Source organism: Strongylocentrotus purpuratus, unplaced genomic scaffold (genome assembly GCF_000002235.5).
Source record: "Strongylocentrotus purpuratus isolate Spur 01 unplaced genomic scaffold, Spur_5.0 spur5_scaffold_21, whole genome shotgun sequence".
In the NCBI taxonomy this organism is placed as follows: Eukaryota; Metazoa; Echinodermata; class Echinoidea; order Camarodonta; family Strongylocentrotidae; genus Strongylocentrotus; species Strongylocentrotus purpuratus.
This window is the reverse complement of record NW_022145607.1, coordinates 29,603,689-29,625,658: the sequence shown is the minus strand read 5'-3', so window position 1 is coordinate 29,625,658 and position 21,970 is coordinate 29,603,689. Positions and strand designations below refer to the sequence as shown.

The 21,970-nt window shown below is 39.8% G+C and overlaps 3 protein-coding genes across 3 annotated transcripts; 2 read left to right on the top strand and 1 right to left on the bottom strand.

The window, feature by feature from the left end:
- Nucleotides 1–1,409: 1,409 nt before the first annotated feature.
- On the bottom strand, nt 1,410–8,461 carry LOC589881 (39S ribosomal protein L19, mitochondrial). Its single transcript, XM_030994454.1, has 5 exons — nt 8,314–8,461; nt 4,916–5,215; nt 4,078–4,212; nt 2,480–2,667; nt 1,410–1,765 (listed from the first exon to the last, which is right to left on the bottom strand). The coding sequence occupies exons 1-5, from the start codon at nt 8,408–8,410 to the stop codon at nt 1,502–1,504; spliced, it is 984 nt and encodes a 327-aa protein (XP_030850314.1). The 5' UTR covers nt 8,411–8,461; the 3' UTR covers nt 1,410–1,501.
- A 2,981-nt stretch (nt 8,462–11,442) lies between these two features.
- On the top strand, nt 11,443–20,210 carry LOC105439016 (putative uncharacterized protein DDB_G0271606). The gene is made up of 4 exons (XM_011667492.2): nt 11,443–11,794; nt 16,310–16,728; nt 18,120–18,260; nt 19,836–20,210. Exons 2-4 carry the CDS (start codon nt 16,357–16,359, stop codon nt 20,082–20,084), a joined length of 762 nt encoding a protein of 253 aa, XP_011665794.2. The 5' UTR covers nt 11,443–11,794; nt 16,310–16,356; the 3' UTR covers nt 20,085–20,210.
- LOC105436905 (ataxin-8-like) lies at nt 20,145–21,970 on the top strand (the record flags this gene model as incomplete). The annotated part of the gene is made up of 1 exon (XM_011662954.2): nt 20,145–21,970. A coding segment is annotated over one exon (291 nt), but the record flags the coding sequence as incomplete, so codon positions are not given.

Here is a 21,970-nt window from a genome sequence, read left to right as displayed (position 1 = left end):
AAGCAGGGGTGGTAGTGAGCACTCAAAAAAAATAGGTTTTTGTTTTCCCCTCAACCACGCCCCCCTTGAGTAACAAAAAAAAGAGGATTCGCGGGGGAAAATGGCATCTAACAACATTCCCCCTTTCGAGTAAGAAAATTAGGACAAAGTTGGGGAAAAAATAGGGCAAAATAGCGAAGAATAGAGGAAATAAGAGAGAATAGAGAAAATAAGAGGGAAATCGGGAAAATCAGGACAAAATAGGGAAGAAGAAAAAAAATTGGTAAAAAAAAAAAAAAAAAATCTGGATTTTTTTTTTTTTTAAAATCGGGAAGAAAAAAAAATCGGGAAAAAATCGGGATAAATAAAAAAAAATCGGGAAACCGATTTAAATCGGGTTTTTATCAGGCCTAAAAAGGCAATACAAAAAAACATAACAAAGACTGGATGACAATAGTGGTAAAACATGAGTCAAAGGGAGGGAGACGGGGCAACAGTCTTACTGGGTGGGTGGGATGTGAATTAACAAACCCACCCATGAGGGGATGGGTCTGGATGGGGGTCCTATAAGGCCTGACTTCATCAGCTCGAGTTTGCCAAATAACCTGCCTTTTTCAGACTTGGGATATTATCACAAAGTTTGAAATTGCGTCCTCACCAGACCGCTACGCTCATTACAAATTAGCTCGGACAGGCGCAAATTAGCCCACTATTTCCCAAATGACAACATATTTTGGAAACAAGACCAAGATATTTTCTCGACCAAATATCCCGCTATCAAATTGCAACTATGGGCTGATGAGGACGCAAATTAACTGGCTAATTTGCGATCGGGATATTTAAAATAGCGAGTTACAGTATTTGGCAAACTCAAGCAGATGAGGACAGGCCTCTCGTCTTCTTTTAACATTTCTATTCCGCCGCTATTTCGTTTTCACCCTTTTCTCAGTGATGACATGTTTTTCACCATTTGCAAGGGAGTGTGATGGAGGGGGCACATAACTCCAATAATTATTGGCTGACAACGTAGCTCTTGTTTCCCTTATTCCTCATCTGGCCTGCTTCCATCAGTCGATTTAATATTTGTTCAAAACCATGGTCCATCCTGGTGCATGCATGTAGGTTTGACAATGTCTTTGAGGGACCTTAAAGCGTCCACACCTGATCTTCACCAGAGCTATAAAAAGTCTTTATCAGTCCAGGGGGTATTTCACAAAGATCCTAAGTCGAACTTAACTCTAAGTTGCACTTTAACAGTATGGAGAGCCATTTGTAGCCTTAAAATAAAATAAATTCAAAAGCAAAATTTAAGTTTTTTAGACTTTTCATAAATTCCACATCAAGAACATGAAATCTCGTTGATAATAGAAAATATGAATGATTTGAATCAACATTTTATGCCTTATTTTCAAAGATGCTATTGGCTTTCCATAACTGTTAAGTCCAACTTAGAGATAAGAGATTAGAGATAAATCAACTTGGGATCTTTGCGAAACACCCCCCTGTCCCCCTGGCGATCCCGCTACGAGCCAGCACTTGACTTCTTCTTCACCCTCCTCCTCAGACCTTGCACGTGTTTCTCAAACTCCTCAGCGATCCTGGCCCTCTCCTCGTTGCCATGGGAGCTTGATTTGTATAGGTTGATGAGGTCCATCTTCTTGTATTCCGGCCGCTCCCACGTCTTGCCCTCCTCGATCTTCTCCTCCGACAGCACCTCCGTCATGACGATGCCCTGGAAGCCGAAGCGCTCCCATCGCATGTGCCAAGGCTTCGGCTTCATCTTTACCTGTGCGAGGAGGAGAAACGTCAAGATATAGGGATGCTAGTTAGAATTGATCAGAGGCCCTCAAAATCCCCTAGAATGAGCTATTTTGTACACAAAAAAAGCCTTAACTATGGTCTGAAAATAAATTGCCAGGGTCTGAATTCAGGTAATTGCCTAAAAAAATTGGCATCCCTGAAGATATAGGTGAATGGATGATGACAGAGATGCCAACCTCTTGACACACAAAAAACAGACTGAATATCCTTTTTTTTAAATCAGATTCTGGAGACATGTTCAGAAAATGTTTTACTGGTAAGAACGGTCAAGTAAAATGTTTGCGCTTTCATTTGTTTGGTGTTGTTTTTGTTTTTTTTAAGATGAAAAATTGTATTTCAAGAGGCGATATTGTATTGTCATATTTCACTCTTATTATCGTACTAAATACGATAAAGTCGTACAGCTTGACCTCTCTGTGATGACCAAACATCAGCTCCCAGGACAATAAGCCACTTCGAAGATAGCACTTGTACAAATGACCCCCAAATATATCCACCGATCTTTTACACATGAAGACGTCCCACTCTGTGCATTTTAGAATAATCACTCCCAGTGTGATGGAGGTGCTTCACTAACGGTCAACCAAACCAGAATTGCATTATACTCTCATGATATTTTTTCTAGCAACGCATTTCCATGAATTTTTGGAAATCATTGGTTTATAATTGCTTGATTTACCTTCACATCATTGACAGGCACTGGCCTTCCAGGGGGATGTTTGATTGTCGTCATGTCAGGATCTATGGTGCTATACTCAGGCAAGGCGTCTCGGAGGTAGAGGAGGTGGCGGTCTAGCCTCTTCTCAAGTCTGATCACCTCAATCTTTTTGATGAGGGGGTTGTAGAGTTCATAGTTGATCTCAATACCTGTGGTTGATAGATGTAGAGCGTAGAGATTAGCAGGGGCGTAGCTACTAAGGGGACATACGGATACCCCCCCCCCCCCCTCCTCCCTCGCCCCCTTGAAATCCCCAAAATAAATGCGAGAAGGAAGAGAGGAAATGAAGAAGGAGACAGAAAAATCAAAGAAGATATAAGTCAGGAGTCAGGAGTACTTGAAGTAGAACTGAGCAACATCATTATTATTAGTAGTAGTAGTAGAAGTATTACTTATACCGCGCTTTTCCCATAAGGCCCAAAGCGCTTACAGTTAATGAAAATAAAAAAATACATGAATACATATAATTAGAAAAAAAACAGTCTTACAACTACAAATTGCAAAAAGATGTGTTTTTAAGGCCTTTCTGAAGGTAAGAACTGATGGAGACTGCCTGATTCTAAGTGGTAAATCACTCCAACATTTTGAAGCAGATAAGTAAATGTTCTATCACCGGCTAATGTGCGGTAACTGAATATGTGAGACGAAGAGGATCACTGGCTGACCTCAATGCCCTGGTAGGTGTATATAAATTCAAACAGGTATGTAAATATTGTGGAGCTTGATTATTGAATATTTTGAATACAAACAAGAGTAATTTAAAAATTATTCTTTGTTTCAAAGGAAGCCAGTGTAATGATCTCAAGAGTGGCCGAGATGGATGGTCCCTAGAAACCTGAAATATCAATCGGGCTGCCCAATTTTGTAGCCGTTGCACACGAATCAATTTAGTCGAGGGAATGGAAGAAATTCTTTACCAGTAGTTACGGTGCTGTAATAAAAAAATTGCATTTAACTAGAATCTATCCAAGGGGAAGTCTACCCTGATATTAAGTTGGTTTAAATAAAATGAGAAGAACGGTTGGTGAATGTTTGTGCGAATCCCATTTAAAATAGGAAAGTTAGGAATTTTTAAAGTTGTCATCAGTGAAACACAAATCGGCACCACTGTGATGTAACTTGCAAGCTCCTCTCCAGTTTGCTTGGTACGAAAACTTGTATAAACTTTCCTTTTCTTACTTATTGATGACGGAATAGATTTCTTAAACCTCTTTGCAATAATCATATTTAGAGAAAATGTAAGATTGAAAAGTTTTTTAGTACAAGGCAAGTGGGAGCAGACTTCACAAGATATGTCACACAGTTACCAATTTGTGTTTGATTGATTGGACTTTCAAAAATTCATATCTTTCTTATTTATAATCGGTTTTTGCTCAAACTTTCACTGACCGGTATCTTTAATTTTTCTACTTCTATTAAAACCAACACAATATGATAGTGGAATTCCTATTTAAAGAAGTTTTCAAATATACAGCTTCAACAAAGCATATGTTGTTTTTTTCTTTTCACAAGTATTAAACCACATATTCCTAGACATACATTTCTCACATCGTACTGACCTTGTTCATCGATACAATTCCGTAGCTTAAAACTGGCACCAAGTCCGTAGTTTTTCCTCTCGATACAAATGCCGACAAAGCGATTTTCCTTCCCTGGAGCATGAGGGTCAGAAACTGTTACAGCTAGGATCGATCCTGTACCGAGAGCAAGGGGGGGGGGGGGAGAGAAGGGGGATTGAGAGTGAAACAGCACTCAAAATTTGGAGTTACACATACTGGATATACATATACCTTGACTCAGAGTGAATTAGAGTTTTGGTAAATTATATAACAATATTGAACTAATTTGATTTCATAAAATTAGTTCATTAAATTAAAATTGATTTATTTTTTAAATTCAAGATTAATTTTGTAAAACCAGAAGCTTTCATGAACAAAATGTTGTTGAATTTTCACTAATCTGTGTTAAATTTCTTTCAATTTAGATCAAGGATAAGCAATTCTATGCTGGAGAAGCCTGTCCATAAACATAACGTTACATAGATGAAGAAAACAAAATTAATGATTTCAGATAGGAATGGTAAATTGAGCTTGCATTTCAGACATGTTCATTTCTGTTGTACATCGTCAAACTATGGCGTCCCCACCTAAACGAGGAGAGAAATGTTCACAATCGGGGTAAAGACGTGTTCTGAAGTACTGTCTTGTTTTGTGTTGTGATGGGTTTTGGGGGTATTTTAAACCTTATTTGTCCGAAATATATTAGTAAAGTGAAGTATCAAGTAGTTGTAGCTCAGTCGTTTTTTTAAATACTTATATGTACATCTGTTGCCTATATCTGTTTACTTTTTCAATAAAAATTTCTTTTTTCAATTACAAAAAAAAATCATCTCTTTACCTAGATAAAACTCTGGTACATCTAAGACCTCTCGTCTCTTGTAACAATCTTCCCTCTCCAGAAAGTCCTTCAACTTGCTCCTCTGCCCCATGGGGGGCATGAACTCTGGGCTGAAAAACTTGCGCTCCTGCACGGCCTCTCCAACCTTCTTCCGCCTCGGTCCTCGGGTGGTAGCAGGTGCATGATGGGAGGAGGGCGGTTTGGTTGTAGTTTGGATGGAATCTTCTGGCTGTTTGGCATCAGTCGGTGATGGACTGCGACCGCTTGTGTCATCTCTGTTGGTATGAGCAACCTTTGACCCTGTAGAACGACATTGAGAGATACATACATGTAAATATCCAAGCTACTTTTTCCCATATGTAACGAACCGCTAAGATTATAGTATAACCGAGTGATTCATTCCAACATGTCCCAGTGCATTTCAAGGAATAAATCCTGACATCTAGTAACACATACACCTGGATGGAGAGTGGCTAATGCAGATTAATGTCTTGTCAAAAGATGTGAGTGCCAGGCTGGGATCTGAACCCTTGACCCTTGGATTGAGAGTCAACTTTAAGTGAATGAACCCCTATACCACGACACCTCCACATAGCTTTCATCCAGATATTTAATCTGTGAATGAGAATTTTGAGATTGCGATATCGCCAGAATTTTTCTTAACAATTTTTGCTTAGAACTACAAAAAAATCTATTTCTGAATTCTGTATTTGCAATTTGCAGTTTCAAAATGTCTATTTTGGCAGTTATTAACCCAAATAAATCTAAGTAAAATATGAGAAATAATAGTTCGAATACCACATTCTGATTTTTAAATTTGTTTTAATGTGCGCGGACTTTGGACACCATGGCCATGCACTCCAGCAAAGCATAGAGAGTCAATGCTAATGCGTATTGACCTCTAGCACTGCATGCTTGCTGTGAGTCAGGTATTATTAGACCCATACACAAATACACACACCACACGATATTGCGTAGACTGCATACAATCATGCCAATGCGGCTGTAAGCAAAGTTTGACAGTAGACTAATCTGTAACAGGCCTTAAATTTCGTCATTTTTAGGGCAAGGCCAGTTTGGCCTCGAGTACCTCATATTTTTAAGGGCACCAAGGCCAAAATATTTTTACAAAAAGGGCATCAAGGCCAAAATATTTTACAAAAAGGGCATCGAGTATGAGGCCAAAAAAATTGATTCTATTTTTGTTAGATGTCATGTGTATTTTATGAAACTTGTGCAGGATCAATTTCCCATGACTTTTAGCACCAGCTTCTTCACAGAATGTATAGAGGTCTACGGTACATACAAACTAGCAGGCGCGTAGCCACGGGGGGGGGGGGGGGGGGGGGGGGGGGCACGGGGGCATGTGCCCCCCTAAAATTTCCAGGATCGGTTGAAATTTTGTAGACCCCTTTTTTTTACCTCGATCGATTACATGTATGTGCCCCCCCAAACACCAAACTCTGGCTACGCGCCTGCAAACAAGGCGGTGGCCCGCAAGCCTTAGATTTAGCAGCCAGGAGCAAGGGGCAATTTTTTTTTAAGTTGCCCTTTGCCACGGGAATTTACCAGAGCAAGGGGCAATTTTCCAAAAACAGATAGGCCGCTTATCTAATCATAAGTTCAAAGAGAGTCTACAAATGTTAATTTCATAATGTGAATAGATCGAACGATCAATTTAATAACTTTTTAATCTTAACAATATGAACAGGAAAGATAACTAAAAATATTGATGAGCAAATGAATAAATAAATTGTCAATTTCACAAACATCGAAAGTCAGAAGGACTTAATTGGCAAGTTTACCGGGCCGGGTATTCCAAATCAAAATCGCACCTCACACACAAACCTTCCGCCACTCTCTCGGTAGTAGGAGCAAATTTGAAGAAATTATCTTTTTAACTGTTGTATAGAAAGGTCTACATAGGCCTAACTAATGAAATAAGATGTAAAAATGTCCTTATAGACATTCGACAGCTGAAAGTGACACGCTCAGCTCAGTTGCGTAACGTGCATTCACGAAACCAAAATCGTTCCTCGCACACACACTCTCGCCACTTTTGGTGGGAAGCTGTCGGGCTGGAAGTTTGCCAGCGAAACCGATGCACCCTCGGAATTTTACCGGGACTCGAAACGTTCGTCTTGGGAAGCTGGCGGGGTAGCTTTTTGAAGCGAGGTCGGCTGGTGGCAAAATGAGAGTAACTACGATCGAGAACATCGTAGGTGTTCTTAACTTATTAATAAGATAATTCTAAATTCTATTTGAGATAAAATAATAAACTAGGCCTACAAACAAACCTCGACAGATCTCTAATGACTATTTGAATGCTTGTTTATTTCTCCATTTGACGATTTGTTTTCTTGATTCTGGCCTTCGATTTGTACGTACGTGCGTGCGTCAACAGCATGCACCATATGCGATCGCATAATATGAACGTACGTACGTACGTGCGCTAGCGCATTGCCTATATAATAACAAAGGGCGCATTTTCACGGCACTTGCGCCTTATTAAAGCACTAAATACGAAGCTAGAAGAGAGCTCGTGGGCGGCAAACTGTTCGTGATTCGTGTATTTTTACTGTTCTAATAATTTATGGGCGCATTTTCACGGAAAACACTTGCGCCTTGCCGTCTAGTTTTAGATGATTATGGGCGCAATTGGTGGTTTTATGTGCGCAAATTTAAAATAAAAAGGGCACGTCCAGTTGGAAAAAAAGGCACGTCGGCCAGTTTGAAAAAAAGGGCACGGCCTTTTTGGCCGTGAATATATCTTTTTTGGGGAGGGCACCGCGGCCAGTCATAGGGGCATCGACGGCCAGGGCCGTCGATTATTTAAGGCCTGCTGTAAGTTGAAAAAAATGTACTTAACTGCTATTTAGGTGTCATCAATTGTCACTGGCCAGGTACAAAAACAGTCATTTTTTGCATGTTTAGGCTTAGGGTTAGGGTTAGGGTTAGAGTTAGGGTAAAATGACAAAAAATGACCGTTTTTGCAGCTGGGCTGAGTTGTCCCCTGGTACTATCCGACTGTGGAACTCCTTACCATCTGCTGTCGTCGATTGCACCTCTTTGGAACTTTTCAAGCAGAAGGTGCAACACATCAAGCTCCGTTGAGCTTCAGACTGTTTTTTAGCTGCACATAGAATTCTTGTAGAACCTTTTTACTTGCACTGTACACTCGGCACTTGACAAACACAAGGTACGATAATACGCCAACGGCGGACTGTACTATACTGGAAGAAGAAGAAGAAGAACTAACTACAGAGTCATCATACGTGTAGTCACAACATAAAAACCTACATGTGGGACAATACACGACATTTTCCAGATTTGTCTGCACGATTACCTCACGATTATCAGCTAGCAGGAAAGAAATGGGTGAAACAATCAAATCTTACCACTTATTCTACGGAGATTGCATGAATTTCGTAGATCTAAACACTGCTGTCCTCGAAATATGAGAACTGGTCCTCTGAAAACCCTGGTACACGCCATGCCACGGTATTAGCGCTTGTAGCAGAACATCCTGTGAAAAAAGCATGTGTGTCCGTCGGGTTCATGCTGCTAAATCAAAGCGATGTGATATTTTTATACATAGCATTGTAATGGGACAACGCAAGGTGGCATTACTGTGTGTGTGTGTGTGTGGGGGGGGGGGGGATGTATCAATGCACGATACGCCACTCCGGTGTCACGGGCCAAAATATGCTCATCTGACGATAATTTAATGTATAAAACCCCTAACCTTATGACCAATTATAACCCTGGACCCATCACCAACTTGTGTCCTGCCAGTGTCACAAATAAGGTATCAAAATATGCTCATCTGACAGTAATTTATTGCCCAAAAACCTCTGAGCTTCCGGGGGCTCTGACCCCTGGACCCCACGCCAAATCGTAACCTGCCAGTGTCACAATAAGGTATAAAATTATGCTCATCTGACGATAAATTGATGTATCAAACCCTGAGCTTCTGGGGGCTCCGCCCCCGGTGGACCCGACACCAATTTGTGTCCTGTCACATAATATAAAAATATGCTCATCTGACCGTTATTTATTGCCCAAAACGCCTGAGCTTCTGGGGGCTCTGACCCCTGGACCCCACGCCAATTCGTGACTTTCCAGAAATAAGGTATAAAAGTATGCTCATCTGACGATAAATTGATGTATAAAACCCATGAGCTTTTGGGGGCTCCGCCCCCTAAACCCGACACCAATTTGTGTCCTGTCAGTGTCACATATAAGGTATAAAAATATGCTCATCTGACCGTTATTTATTGCCCAAACCTCTGAGCTTTCGGGGGCTCTGCCCCCTGGAACCCACCTAGGGCCCTTAAGCGGACGGCTTGATGCTAATCTAACGATAATTCAATGCTTAAAACCCCCGAACTTCTGGGGTCTCGGCCCCCTGGACCTCACGCCAATTTGTTTCCTGCCAGTGTCACAAATAAGGTATCAAAATATGTTCATCTTTGACCGTAATCAAATGCCTAAAACCCCTTAGTTTCAGGGGCTCCACCCCTCGACCCCTACAGGGGCCCTAAGGCGGGCCCCTGCATGCTTATCTGACCGTGATGATATTCCTAAACCCCTGAGCTTCAGGGGGCTCCTCCCCTGGACCCCACGCCAATTAGTTACTTGCTTGTGTCACAAATAAGGATATAATTATTCTCATCTGACGTAATTAAATGCCTAAAGCCCTGAGCTTTCGGGGCTCTGCCTCCCAAACCCAACGAATGGCCCTAAGGCGGCCCCCTGGATGCTCATATGACTGTAATCTATTGCATAACATCCCTGAGCCTCCGGGGGCTCCGCCTCCTGGACCCCATGCAAATTCGTGACCTGCCAGTGTCACAAATAGAGTATCAAAATATGTTCATATGACCGTAATTTATGCCAAAAACCCGTGAGTTTTTGGGGACTCCGTTCGTGACCTGCCAGTATCATAAATAAGGTATAAAGTTATGCTCATCCGACGATAATTTGATGTAAAAAAAACCCTGAGCTTTTGAGGAAGACCGCCCCCTGGACCCAGTGGCGGATCCGGGGGGGGGGGGCCTGGGATTTTTTTTTTTTGGAGATGCTCCCCCCCCCCTTGCGCTCAAGGGGGGGGGGGGGGTAGCGATTTTTCACATTTTCAAGGGCAAAACAAAAAAATGAGTGCTCACTAACTCCCCCCCCCCCCCCCCCCCACCACTGAGCGAAATATTGGCCTGTACGATTTTCAAATTTCAACACACTAAATTTCAAATGGATTTCAAATTTGGGCCCCCACCCCTAAGAAATCCTGCATCCGCGCCTGGCTCTACGAACTGCTCCACGATGTCAAATGTCATGACAATCGTTGATCTTCAAGACGCATTTGGTCCTGTGAAGCATAACCTTCTTGATCAAGTTATTTAATACACATATATACAGTTTTCACTCTTACAATACTCATATATCACTTTTACAAATGAACTTATATTACGGAGTTTTAGATTTGCGTGGACTGATACGTGCAAAAATGGGTTGCACGTCATTCATTTTTCAAACTGAACATTCAGTGTACGCCTTGTTGGATTCTGTGAGAATTTATTTGCTATCATTTAATACCAGAACTGAAGTTTATCTTTAATCTTCTCTTCTCTTCTCTTCTCTTCTCTTCTCTTCTCTTCTCTTCTCTTCTCTTCTCTTCTCTTCTCTTTTCTTCTCTTCTCTTCTCCTCTCTTCTCTTCTCTTCTCTTCTCTTCTCTTCTCTTCTATTTTCTTCTCTTCTCTTCTCTTCTCTTCTCTTCTCCTCTCTTCTCTTCTCTTCTCTTCTCTTCTCTTCTCTTCTCTTCTCTTCTCTTCTCTCTGTGTTTATTAAACACATTGTAGCGTTTAGTTACAAAATGCTTGTCTGATTTGATTGTATTCACCAATATAAAAACATATACATGACAATAATTATACACGATATTAAACATGAGAAATAACATTTGATCAGGGAGATGTGATATGATGGATCGCCCTGCTCAGCTGTGCCAGTGCAGCACAGCTGTTGTACCGAGGGGTCGATCAGTTTTCACCTTTACCATAACTGTCCCCTCTTGAAAAATGGTTCGTCGTTAATTCTATATGCTTGTTACTGTGCATACATGATTGGGCCTTTCGGTGGTGCCGACATTGTCTGTCTTTGTATGTTTAATCCTGACCACTGGAAAAGAGCGACTTACAATTTTGCATAAGAATAGATCAACGATGCTTGTTTGCTTTTTCGCTTTAACGCATAAACGGTGAATATTGTGTTAGCCCCCTATTCTAAATCTCTGTCTCTTCACTCTCACGTTCTCTCTCTCTCTCTCTCTCTCTCTCTCTCTCTCTCTTTCTCTCCCCTCTCTCACTCTCTTGCAATCTCTTCTCTAATTACTTTCTTCTCTATTTCGATTCTCTATTTCCCTCCCTCTCTCTCCCTTTCTCTCTCTAGCAATCTCTTCTCTATATACTTTCGCTATACTCTCTCTCTCTCTTTCTCTCTTTTTATGCAGCACGTCCCCAATCCCTCACTATACAACTCTCTCTCTCCATTCGTGTTAATTTAAATCTTCTCTTTGGGGGTATTTATCCGGGTACCCTTTATGCTCGTCCGACTCCAAGAAAAGTAAACATCCAATAATATAACCATATACTTTCGATGGGTGTGGACCCGTTATCATTGCTGATGTTCTATTGACGTACGTGGCATGCAGCGAAGCATTATTCTTGAGTAGCTATTGCAGCATGTAATTGTCAAGCCCTCCAGAGTAACTCTCTTGCGTTGCTTCAGCATAAGCATGTGTCCTATAGAGAGACCATTGATTACATCCAGAATTTTACTATTATAATTGAGGAATATCTCTGGGCTGATGTGCGATCGAGGTAAGTCTATATAAAATTACTTTTTGATAATTAACATGTCACCAAAATTTTTACTAATTTTGTACTGAATTTATAATACAGTCGGTAACTTGTCATCATATTAATACATAAGAAATTCAGTTTATGTTGTATAATTATTAACTGTTTGCATGCACCCATAATTATTTCATTTAATTACCCCATTTTTTTGTAATCTCCCACCGCTAAATCTAATAGTGGACATTCGTTTTTCTCGAAAGCCATTTTGTTTAGAAATATGACTCAATATTGCAATGTCTGACCTTAATTAGATAGCTATGTTTTTATCATGAATATAACGAGTTCTATACATCTTCTTTCCGCTTTAAAAAAAAAATCATACTCTCTTGATGTTTTCGCTGTCTAAGATGTTACTTGGTTTTCATAATAGACTAGTTATATATCAAAACAAAAATTATATATATATATATATATATATATGTAATGATATAGAAGAGGAGGTTCATGCTTTATATCCAACAATTTGCATTATGTCACGAATGTACTATGTCCCATTTGCAGCCAACTTCAAATTCTGTAGAACTTTGCAGGAATTATGAACATGTCACGTTTGTCCTATCTGTAAAATTTAAACATTTATCAGTGTCCTAACATTCAAATAATTATGCAAGGAAACCCATTTACTTTCCAAACTTGACAAGCGAATATATATATATATATATATATATATATATATATATATACATTTGCCTATTATAGTTGCAGATGAGCCTTCGTCGAAACAGACTGTACAACATCTACTAATAAAGTTGAACCTTTTCAACCTCTATATCTCTTTTTCTTTTCTCTCTCTCTCTCTCTCTCTCTCTCTCTATATATATATATATACATGTACACTGTATGATTGTTTGAGTGTGTGCGTGTGTGGGTGAGTCTGAGAATGTGTCGAATCGATAAGTACATATAATACACTTTTAGTTTGTCAAATCTGGCTACTGCTCGTTTCATAGCCTTGAAACTACTCCAGTTTGCAAGTATTAATGCGAATGACACCATTTATTGCCAATTGATAAACAGTTTATTGTCCAAATTGTCTGTACTTGTTTTGTAATTTGTTCATTCTTTAGGGCTGCTATACTAAAAAATGAAATGTTAGAGACAATACAACTGTTTATCAAATGGCAATAATGCAATATGATCGTCTTTTCTCATTTGATTCGATTTTAGCTGACTGCTAATCCCGGCCCCCCCCCCCCCCCCCCCACTCAGAGGTCGGAATGACCGCATGCGTGTTGCCAAAATGTCCGGTAAAGGGGTACTTTTCGTGCGACAAAGTCCGGCCCGAGATTTGTAAAAAAAGGGGTGTATTTGACTTTTCACCCGGAGATTTCTTTAAAAAGGGGGTGTTTTTCTTTTTTTCTCTCATCTCTTTGGAATCCTGAGAAATTATTCCGAATTTAGTGGGGTACATTGAGCATTTTTCCTGATTTAGGGGGGTCTCCAAGGCAGGAAAAGCCCGCAAAAAGCCCGCGAAAGGGGGGTTCGGAAATGTTGGCAGTCCTCAGATAGGGGGTGCTTTTAAAAAGAGGGTACGAGCATATGCGTACCCTAAATAACACTGAGTGGGGGCCGGCCGGGCTGCTAATAAATACGGAAGCCCATTAGTGCCACCATACGAAATAAAATTTAAGAGGAATTATCTGGCGGCCGCCAGTTAATTATTATCTGGCGGCCGCCAGATAATTAAATGGCGGACGCTGCCAGATAAATAACTGTCGGTCGCCAGATAATTAACTGGCGGCCGTCAGATAATTAAGTGGCGGCCGCCAGATAATTAACTGGCGGCCGCCAGATAATTCCTCTTAAATTTTTATTTCGTATGGTGGCACTAATGGGCTTCCGTAAATAAAGTATGTTTATATGTTTCATTTAACGCCAGTAAGCGAACCAATACGCATGTATGGGGTGTCTCAACAAATACAACGAGTTTTTGATTGGCAACATCTTAAAACATCTTACAAAGTACTCAACCATCCTCAATGAAATTACAAAGGCAGTGTCTCTTGAAGTCGGTGGGAATTTCACAAGAATCTATTTCACAACTGTAACGTTATCATTGTTTTTTTGTAAGACGTATCCTTTTTTTTAAATTATTAATAGGGACTTTCAGATTATTTTGTGTGGACTGATACGTGTGACGTCCATTCAAGGCAGTGCATTAAAAGGACGTCGGTCGTAGCAATCCACGTTGTCGTTGTGCAAATCTAAAAGTCCCTATTGCTACAAAGAAAGCTCATTGCACATAATCAATAAACAATACGCGTATACCTGGCACCTGAACGTAAAGGATGATACGAGGCTTTTCAAATTGGAGGAATTGCATCATGTCAAAGATATTTAAATTTTCATTAGTATGTAGTTTGTATATCCAAAAGCTTTATTAATTACAAACAATCACTGTTTATTATTGAACAACAATAATTGTTTGTTTATTATTGAACAACAAAGAATTCAAACTTGTAATATTATATGCTATTTAAATATGTATCTGGCAATTTTGGAATCTCAAGACAGTGTGGACCTTTGGTGGGAGCGAAGATCGAATTCCTACTTTGGCTATGGGCTTCCGAAATATATGAAGCTATTTTCAAAAAAGTCAAGATATACCAAATTAATGACTACATTTCACCTGATTTAAAAGCAGATCGCCGTCCATATTTTGTTCTACGATATAACTAATATGCAACGTCTCGATGTCGCTATAGACAGTCCTTCATTCCGAATTCCATCCACCTGTTTAACAATTAATAACGTTAAACGGTAATTGTATGTGATGTGAAATGTGTGAACGGATTGATGCCTATTCTTGCTCATTTCTAAGAACCCATGGGTTGATACAGATGAATTGTTTTTGTGTTTTTACCTTTAGTAAAGCAGATGTTACTTTGGAGTCGTAACAACGTGTTATGCAATCGGTTTTATTCTCTCTTTCCTTTACCTACGTTACTGTCTTTTCTTGCTCAGCTTCCTTCCTTCTCTCATTTTTTCTCATCTTGCTCTGCTATCTCCTCTTACTCTTGGCAGCATGTATTCAACTGTTTGTTAATCTAATTGATGTATTTGTTTTGTGCACATTTATGTATTCTTATGTTATTCATTGTTGTCTTCTGCCAGTGGAGGCCAAATATCTGTGTTTTTAACGTGGACAACAAAATCTAAATCTGAATCTGAAATCTGAATCTGAACAGTATTTTGTTGAAAGGTTCACATTTATTATGAGGATACCATATAATTTGTATTTTGTTTCGGGTTTATATTCATGACGATTGTTATTGAACTTGGAAGTCAACCGCTATTGGTGAAAATGAACTACCCGTATACATTTCAGAAAGTAAGATTATTTTTTTTAAGCAGATGTTTCTGCATTTATTGATAAATCAAATGTAAAACATTCAAATAACAATAATAGTATATAATATAATTGATTGACATAAAGAGTGACAACTTGAATCACAAACACATAAAAATGCATATATATATACAATATATTAATTGAAAGCTTGAAAGTATGGAGGTATGTAAAATAATCAAGATAAATGCAGAGGCCAACTATCATAAGCAAGAATGCTTGAAATAATAAATAAATAAAAAGATAAACAAATATAATACAAATAAATAAGGTGGCCTCTCCACACTTCACTGAATAAAGGCTTCGCCTTAAAATGATGGTGAAGATCAGTTGTCTTCCCTTTGATTTCATAAGTCTTTAATGAAAAATGCAACAGGGAGGCTTGAATTAGATTATTCTATACAGTGTGTATCAAAAAAGGTTAATTCAAATTCATAGATCCAACAAGATCCAACGAGATTGACAGTCAAAAAGAACAAATCTAGAAATCTACATTTTCCTGCTACATTTGACATAATTATTATATCATAAATAAGTATTATCATTATCATTATTGTTGCTGTTGTTCTTATAATGTTTAATATAATGTTTATTTTTATTATTGATATTGCTATTATTATCATCATCATCATCATCATCATTAATATTATTGTTGCTATCATTATCATCGCCATTATCGTTGTTGTTGCTTTATAGTAATTCATATCATATAAGTTACTAATTATGATGCCTATTTTAGATTTTTTTTTTTAGAAACCAAGACAAATCTTTGGGGAATGTTATTACTATTATGTTTGCACAATGTAGAGTTTTATGATCAATCCTAATATGGAACCTTAAAATACTCCACACTGGACCTGAATGGCGAGATAGCTCAGTCGGTAGAGCAGTGGTCTCGTTATCCGGTGACCCGGGTTCGAAACCAAGTCGATGCGCTATAGTGCCCTTTGGTAAGGCATTAATCCTCATTACCAAGTCCCTCGGAGAGGACATAAGCCGTCGTCCTTCTGGTTGTTTACTAACAAGCATTTATTGCTTTCTTTAGTTGTCAGGTAAAATAACCACCACTATATCATATAGCATCATAATAATTGAATTAGTTCTTTTTCTTCTATCACGCATTGCAGGCAATTCTAAATTTAACCGTCACCATTAGCAGCTGCGGAAAACAAACATGAAAGACCCTATGCAAACCAAGTGTATCATCCTCCTCTCCGTCGTGCTCATCTTCATCTCGGTCATGATCACAGTCGAAACACAACGCAAGGCCAACGCCCTCGTCGAGTTTAACGTCGAACTCCAGGAGAAGCTCGACGCCGTGGCCACCGACCGGGAGCTCATCGGCGAGGAGCTCCAGAAGCTTGCCGAGAGGTTCAAGACCACCTCCGAGGCGAAGAGCAACAGTGATGCGTTGCTGAGGAAGAAAGAGGACGAGGCGGCGCAAGTGAGGAAGGACTGTGACGGGGAGAAGCAGGGCGCCGAAAAGGCTTTGGCCGAAAAGGAGGGAAAACTTAAGGAGCTAACGACAGAGCTCGAAAGGAGAGTGGTAATAACAATTCTGAATAATAATAAAATAATAATATTCATTTGTAAAGCGTAATAACTATGTGGATATATTCTATTGCGCTGCAAGAGCTCGTAAATGCTGTGCTATACATACTATATGAACAAGTGAGTTTTCAGTTTTGATTTAAAATTATTTAGTGATGGGGCTTTCCTGAATCTGCATGCTATATCTCCTTGATGGATTTGTTGAAAAGAAAAATGTGTTTGTTACGTCTAACATATTCATGTCAGGTATATTTCTTACGTGATTTCTAGAATTTATTCCAAAAACTCAAAAGGCAGTGTTTAAAGATACTACGTCCCTTTTGCAGCCAACATCAAATTCTGTAGAACTTTTCAGGTATTATGAATATGTCATGTTATGTCCTATCTGTGAAATTTAAACGTTAGCAGTGTCCTAATATTCAAATTATGCAAGGAAACCCGTTTACTTGCTAGACTTCACTGTCAGCCACTATTGAGAGAGACTGACTGGCTTGTTTTTCTTTGGTAATAACATAAATAAAATGAGCTGTAAAAGGTACATGAGCATTTGTCTACATCAATAACCCACTTCTTGTAATGGCCAAAATTAAACTGATTAAATATTTGCGCAGCATAAAACGTATGACCATTCGGTATAATGGTCTGAAAATCAGACTATTACTTACTGGTTCTATAACTCTTAAGTCGATTCGACAACTAATAGTTGTTGTTTTTCCACTTAAGACATTTTCAAGCCCCTCTTTTTTAGGGAAGCTCTAAATTAGTATTATATTTCAAATGCCGTTGGAATGTAACCTTTTCATTTTTTTGGCCGGCAAATGGGACATAGTACCTTTAAGTAAAATATAAACCTGTCGCTGGATGGGCTAAAAATAAACCTGTAGTCTGAATTTCAATTGCAAAAAATGATTTCAGACGCAGGGTCGGGTAAATTCGTAAAATATGAACCAAGGCATAACATTACTTATAATCCAATGCTGGGTTAATTTGTGCTTGAATGATGAAAGTAAAGTTTAGAAATGAACAATATTGCTTGGGGGCCGCAGGATCTTATTTTGATTTGAGGAAAATTCATTCTTTGATACCTACAGTATGGGACGTGGGAGCTAGACATAAATTCTAGCTGCACTAATTTGCCCATCTGGGATTAGACCTCCCTGCCATGGTCACTGCAGGTGATTATCTCATCAAATCAGCTCTTAATTAACGTTTAAAAAAGGGAACCATGTGGGACCAGCGGTCACCGATTAGGCATTGTTTGCTATAAAGATGGCTCAAGTAGCTATAAGTAGTGCAGTGGGGCTTTAAAGGTCACTATTTTTTTCAAAAGACGATTGTCTTTGCCTTTAAAAAATCTTGGTTGAATTTCTTTCTTTTTTCATTCAGGCTGAGATTGAAGGCGTTAGAAGTGAATTACAAAGCTCACTCGATGAAGCAGGGGCAGCTAAAGATGGACAGCAAAAAGCAGAAACCAGAGTTCATGAATTAAACAACCAAAATTTCGATTTGAGGCATAAAGTTGAAAAGGTAAAACTGGTAACGATTTTCCCCATTTAAATGTTGTTTTTAAGTTAACACTGGCATATTTGAAGGAGGGGCAAATGGGGGGGGGGGCGGATACGCCCCTATTGACATATCCAACCAAGAAAAGGAAATGCAACCACACTATCAGACCTGGGGGGGGGGGGGTGTTTCACAAAGATTTTAAGTCAAACTTAACTCTAAGTTGGACTTAAAATTTATGGAGAGCTATTAATTTTGTATAGCCTTATAATGAAATACATTCAAAAGTGAAATTAAAGTATTTTAGACTTTTAATAAATTCCACATCAAGAACATGAAATCTCCAAAGATAATAGAAAATATGAATGATTTGAATCAACATTCTATGCCTTTGAAAATAATGTTTTCAAAATATTATCAATGATGCTAACGGCTTTCCATAATTGTTAAGTCCAACTTAGAGTTAAGTTTGACTTAAAATCTTTGTGAAACACCCCCCCCCCCCCAGGTCTGATAGTGTGGTTGCATTTAGGCTGACATATTCTTGCGCAAATGAGTCATTTTAAGCGAAGCCCACCCCCCCCCCCCCCCCCACCCCCAATGACGCAAACCAGGACCCTCTTTTTTAAGTTGAAATGTTTTGTCCCTCCTGAAGCCAAGGTCTGGACACGCCACTGTTCGTTACAAATATACAAATATGGTTGTCAGATTGCCATATGGATAAACTTTGTGAAAATGATAAATTAGAATAATTTAAATAACTCGTCGAACCATATTTCATTGCACATGATCTGGCAGCCATTATGTGAAGAGAAAAAGACAGTTGTTAAACACGGCGAGGTGCAAATATTTGTGATAATATTTCATTTAGACGCAACTTATATACATGTATATTCGAAGTGTAATTAGATATAACCGACTGGGCATCATTTTAAAGCAAAACGTGAACTTAATGTCAAATGCCCTTTATGCCCTGGACATAATATCACCGATATTCAAACAGTTTAATATTATCACTTATACTTCTTTTAATCTAAGAGAGAGAGAGAGAGAGAGAGAGAGAGAGAGAGAGAGAGAAAGAGAGGAGAGGGGCAGAGAACGAGAAGGAGGGAGAGAGAGAGAGTGTGTGTGTGTGAGAGAGAGAGAGGAGAATTAAATCAGTGTTTAACCCAAAATGAACATCAGCTGGCTTCATTGATTCGCCATCGACCAAACGGTGTTAAATCTGACATCTGGATAAATTAGTTCTACCATAATAATCAATCCATAGCTCAAATAAAATTATATGTATCTTTGAATACATAAATCTCGGTACCCTAATTACTATACTGTAAATGATTGCTGCTTAAACTTGATAGCATATAGCTTTCGTTGATTCGGGTGGCAGCCTAGGGAGGCGGGGGGGGGGGGGGTGTAGATTTGTTAGGAGGGGTTTCCCACTCTCTATTGGTGAGGAAAATCTTTTGCACGGTTTTTCTCTCCCTTTATTTGATTTGCTTATTTTTTTTCTACAATTTTTGGTCGGCTTTTCATTATGATTCTTCTCTCTCTCTCTCTCTCTCTCCCCCTCCACATGATTCGACCCTTGACCCCATGCAGTTAAACGTATATTTAGAGAAGGCCCAGGCGAACCAGCAGCCACCACAAGCACAACAACCGCAACAATCTCAAGCCCAGCAACAAGCACAACAGCAACAACAACAGCAACAACAGCAACAACCACAACAGCAGCAGCAGCAACAACAAAATGAACAAGCTGCAGCTATAGAACAGCAACAACCACAACAGCAGCAACAACAAGGTGAACAAGCTGCAGCTCAAGAACAGCAACAACCACAACAGCAGTAGCAGCGACAACAAGGTGAACAAGCTGCAGCTATAGAACAGCAACAACCACAACAGCAGTAGCAGCAACAACAAGGTGAACAAGCTGCAGCTATAGAACAGCAACAACCACAACAGCAGCAACAACAAGGTGAACAAGCTGCAGCTCAAGAACAGCAACAACCACCACAGCAACAACAACAGCAACAACCACAACAGCAACAACAACAGCAACAACCACAGCAGCAACAGCAGCAACAGCAGCAACAACAAGGTGAACAAGCTGCAGCTATAGAACAGCAACAACCACAGCAGCAGCAACAACAAGGTGAACAAGCTGCAGCTATAGAACAGCAACAACCACAACAGCAGTAGCAGCAACAACAAGGTGAACAAGCTGCAGCTCAAGAACAGCAACAACCACCACAGCAACAACAACAGCAACAACCACAACAGCAACAACAACAGCAACAACCACAGCAGCAACAGCAGCAACAGCAGCAACAACAAGGTGAACAAGCTGCAGCTATAGAACAGCAACAACCACAGCAGCAGCAACAACAAGGTGAACAAGCTGCAGCTATAGAACAGCAACAACCACAACAGCAACAGCAGCAACAACAAGGTGAACAAGCTGCAGCTATAGAACAGCAACAACCACAGCAGCAGCAACAACAAGGTGAACAAGCTGCAGCCATAGAACAGCAACAACCACAACAGCAGTAGCAGCAACAACAAGGTGAACAAGCTGCAGCTATAGAACAGCAACAACCACAACAGCAGTAGCAGCAACAACAAGGTGAACAAGCTGCAGCTATAGAACAGCAACAACCACAACAGCAGTAGCAGCAACAACAAGGTGAACAAGCTGCAGCTATAGAACAGCAACAACCACAACAGCAGTAGCAGCAACAACAAGGTGAACAAGCTGCAGCTATAGAACAGCAACAATTAACCACAACAGCAGTAGCAGCAACAACAAGGTGAACAAGCTGCAGCTATAGAACAGCAACAACCACAACAGCAGTAGCAGCAACAACAAGGTGAACAAGCTGCAGCTATAGAACAGCAACAACCACAACAGCAGTAGCAGCAACAACAAGGTGAACAAGCTGCAGCTCAAGAACAGCAACAACCACAACAGCAGTAGCAGCAACAACAAGGTGAACAAGCTGCAGCTATAGAACAGCAACAACCACAACAGCAGTAGCAGCAACAACAAGGTGAACAAGCTGCAGCTCAAGAACAGCAACAACCACAACAGCAGTAGCAGCAACAACAAGGTGAACAAGCTGCAGCTATAGAACAGCAACAACCACAACAGCAGTAGCAGCAACAACAAGGTGAACAAGCTGCAGCTCAAGAACAGCAACAACCACAACAGCAGTAGCAGCAACAACAAGGTGAACAAGCTGCAGCGCTATAGAACAGCAACAACCACCACAGCAACAACAACAGCAACAGCCACAACAGCAACAATCACAAGGTGAACAAGCTGCAGCTATAGAACAGCAACAACCACCACAGCAACAACAACAGCAACAACCACAACATCAACAATCACAAGGTGAACAAGCTGCAGCTAGTACAGCAACAACCACCACAGCAGCAGCAGCAACCTTAGGACCAACAAAAACCAAAACCACAGGAGCAACCTCAAGGTTAAACTTTAAAATAATTCGTGTAAAACTTAATATAGAATGAATAAAAGCAACCTCCAAACCTTCATCAGGTAGTCTAAGGACAAATGGATATGAAGGAAATATAGCATATAAAACAAAAAAGTACCATGGTAACCATGTTTTTTTTTTGGTCCAAATTACCATCCACCATTCGAACCAGCATGTTGACCACGGTATCAAATAATGAAATTATCATTATATGATACATGGTAATTTGCCCCCCCCCCC

What these genes read in the sequence shown, in the direction of transcription:
- LOC589881 (XM_030994454.1), bottom strand. Translation starts at nt 8,410, where the DNA reads ATGGCGTGTACCAGGGTTTTCAGAGGACCAGTTCTCATATTTCGAGGA. An exon ending in TGTACCAGAGTTTTATCTAG is followed by an intron (nt 4,213 to 4,915) that starts GTAAAGAGATGA and finishes CTCTCGGTACAG; the next exon opens with GATCGATCCTAGCTGTAACA. An exon ending in GAATTGTATCGATGAACAAG is followed by an intron (nt 2,668 to 4,077) that starts GTCAGTACGATG and finishes TATCAACCACAG; the next exon opens with GTATTGAGATCAACTATGAA.
- LOC105439016 (XM_011667492.2), top strand. Translation starts at nt 16,357, where the DNA reads ATGAAAGACCCTATGCAAACCAAGTGTATCATCCTCCTCTCCGTCGTG. An exon ending in CAGAGCTCGAAAGGAGAGTG is followed by an intron (nt 16,729 to 18,119) that starts GTAATAACAATT and finishes TTTTTCATTCAG; the next exon opens with GCTGAGATTGAAGGCGTTAG. An exon ending in TGAGGCATAAAGTTGAAAAG is followed by an intron (nt 18,261 to 19,835) that starts GTAAAACTGGTA and finishes GACCCCATGCAG; the next exon opens with TTAAACGTATATTTAGAGAA.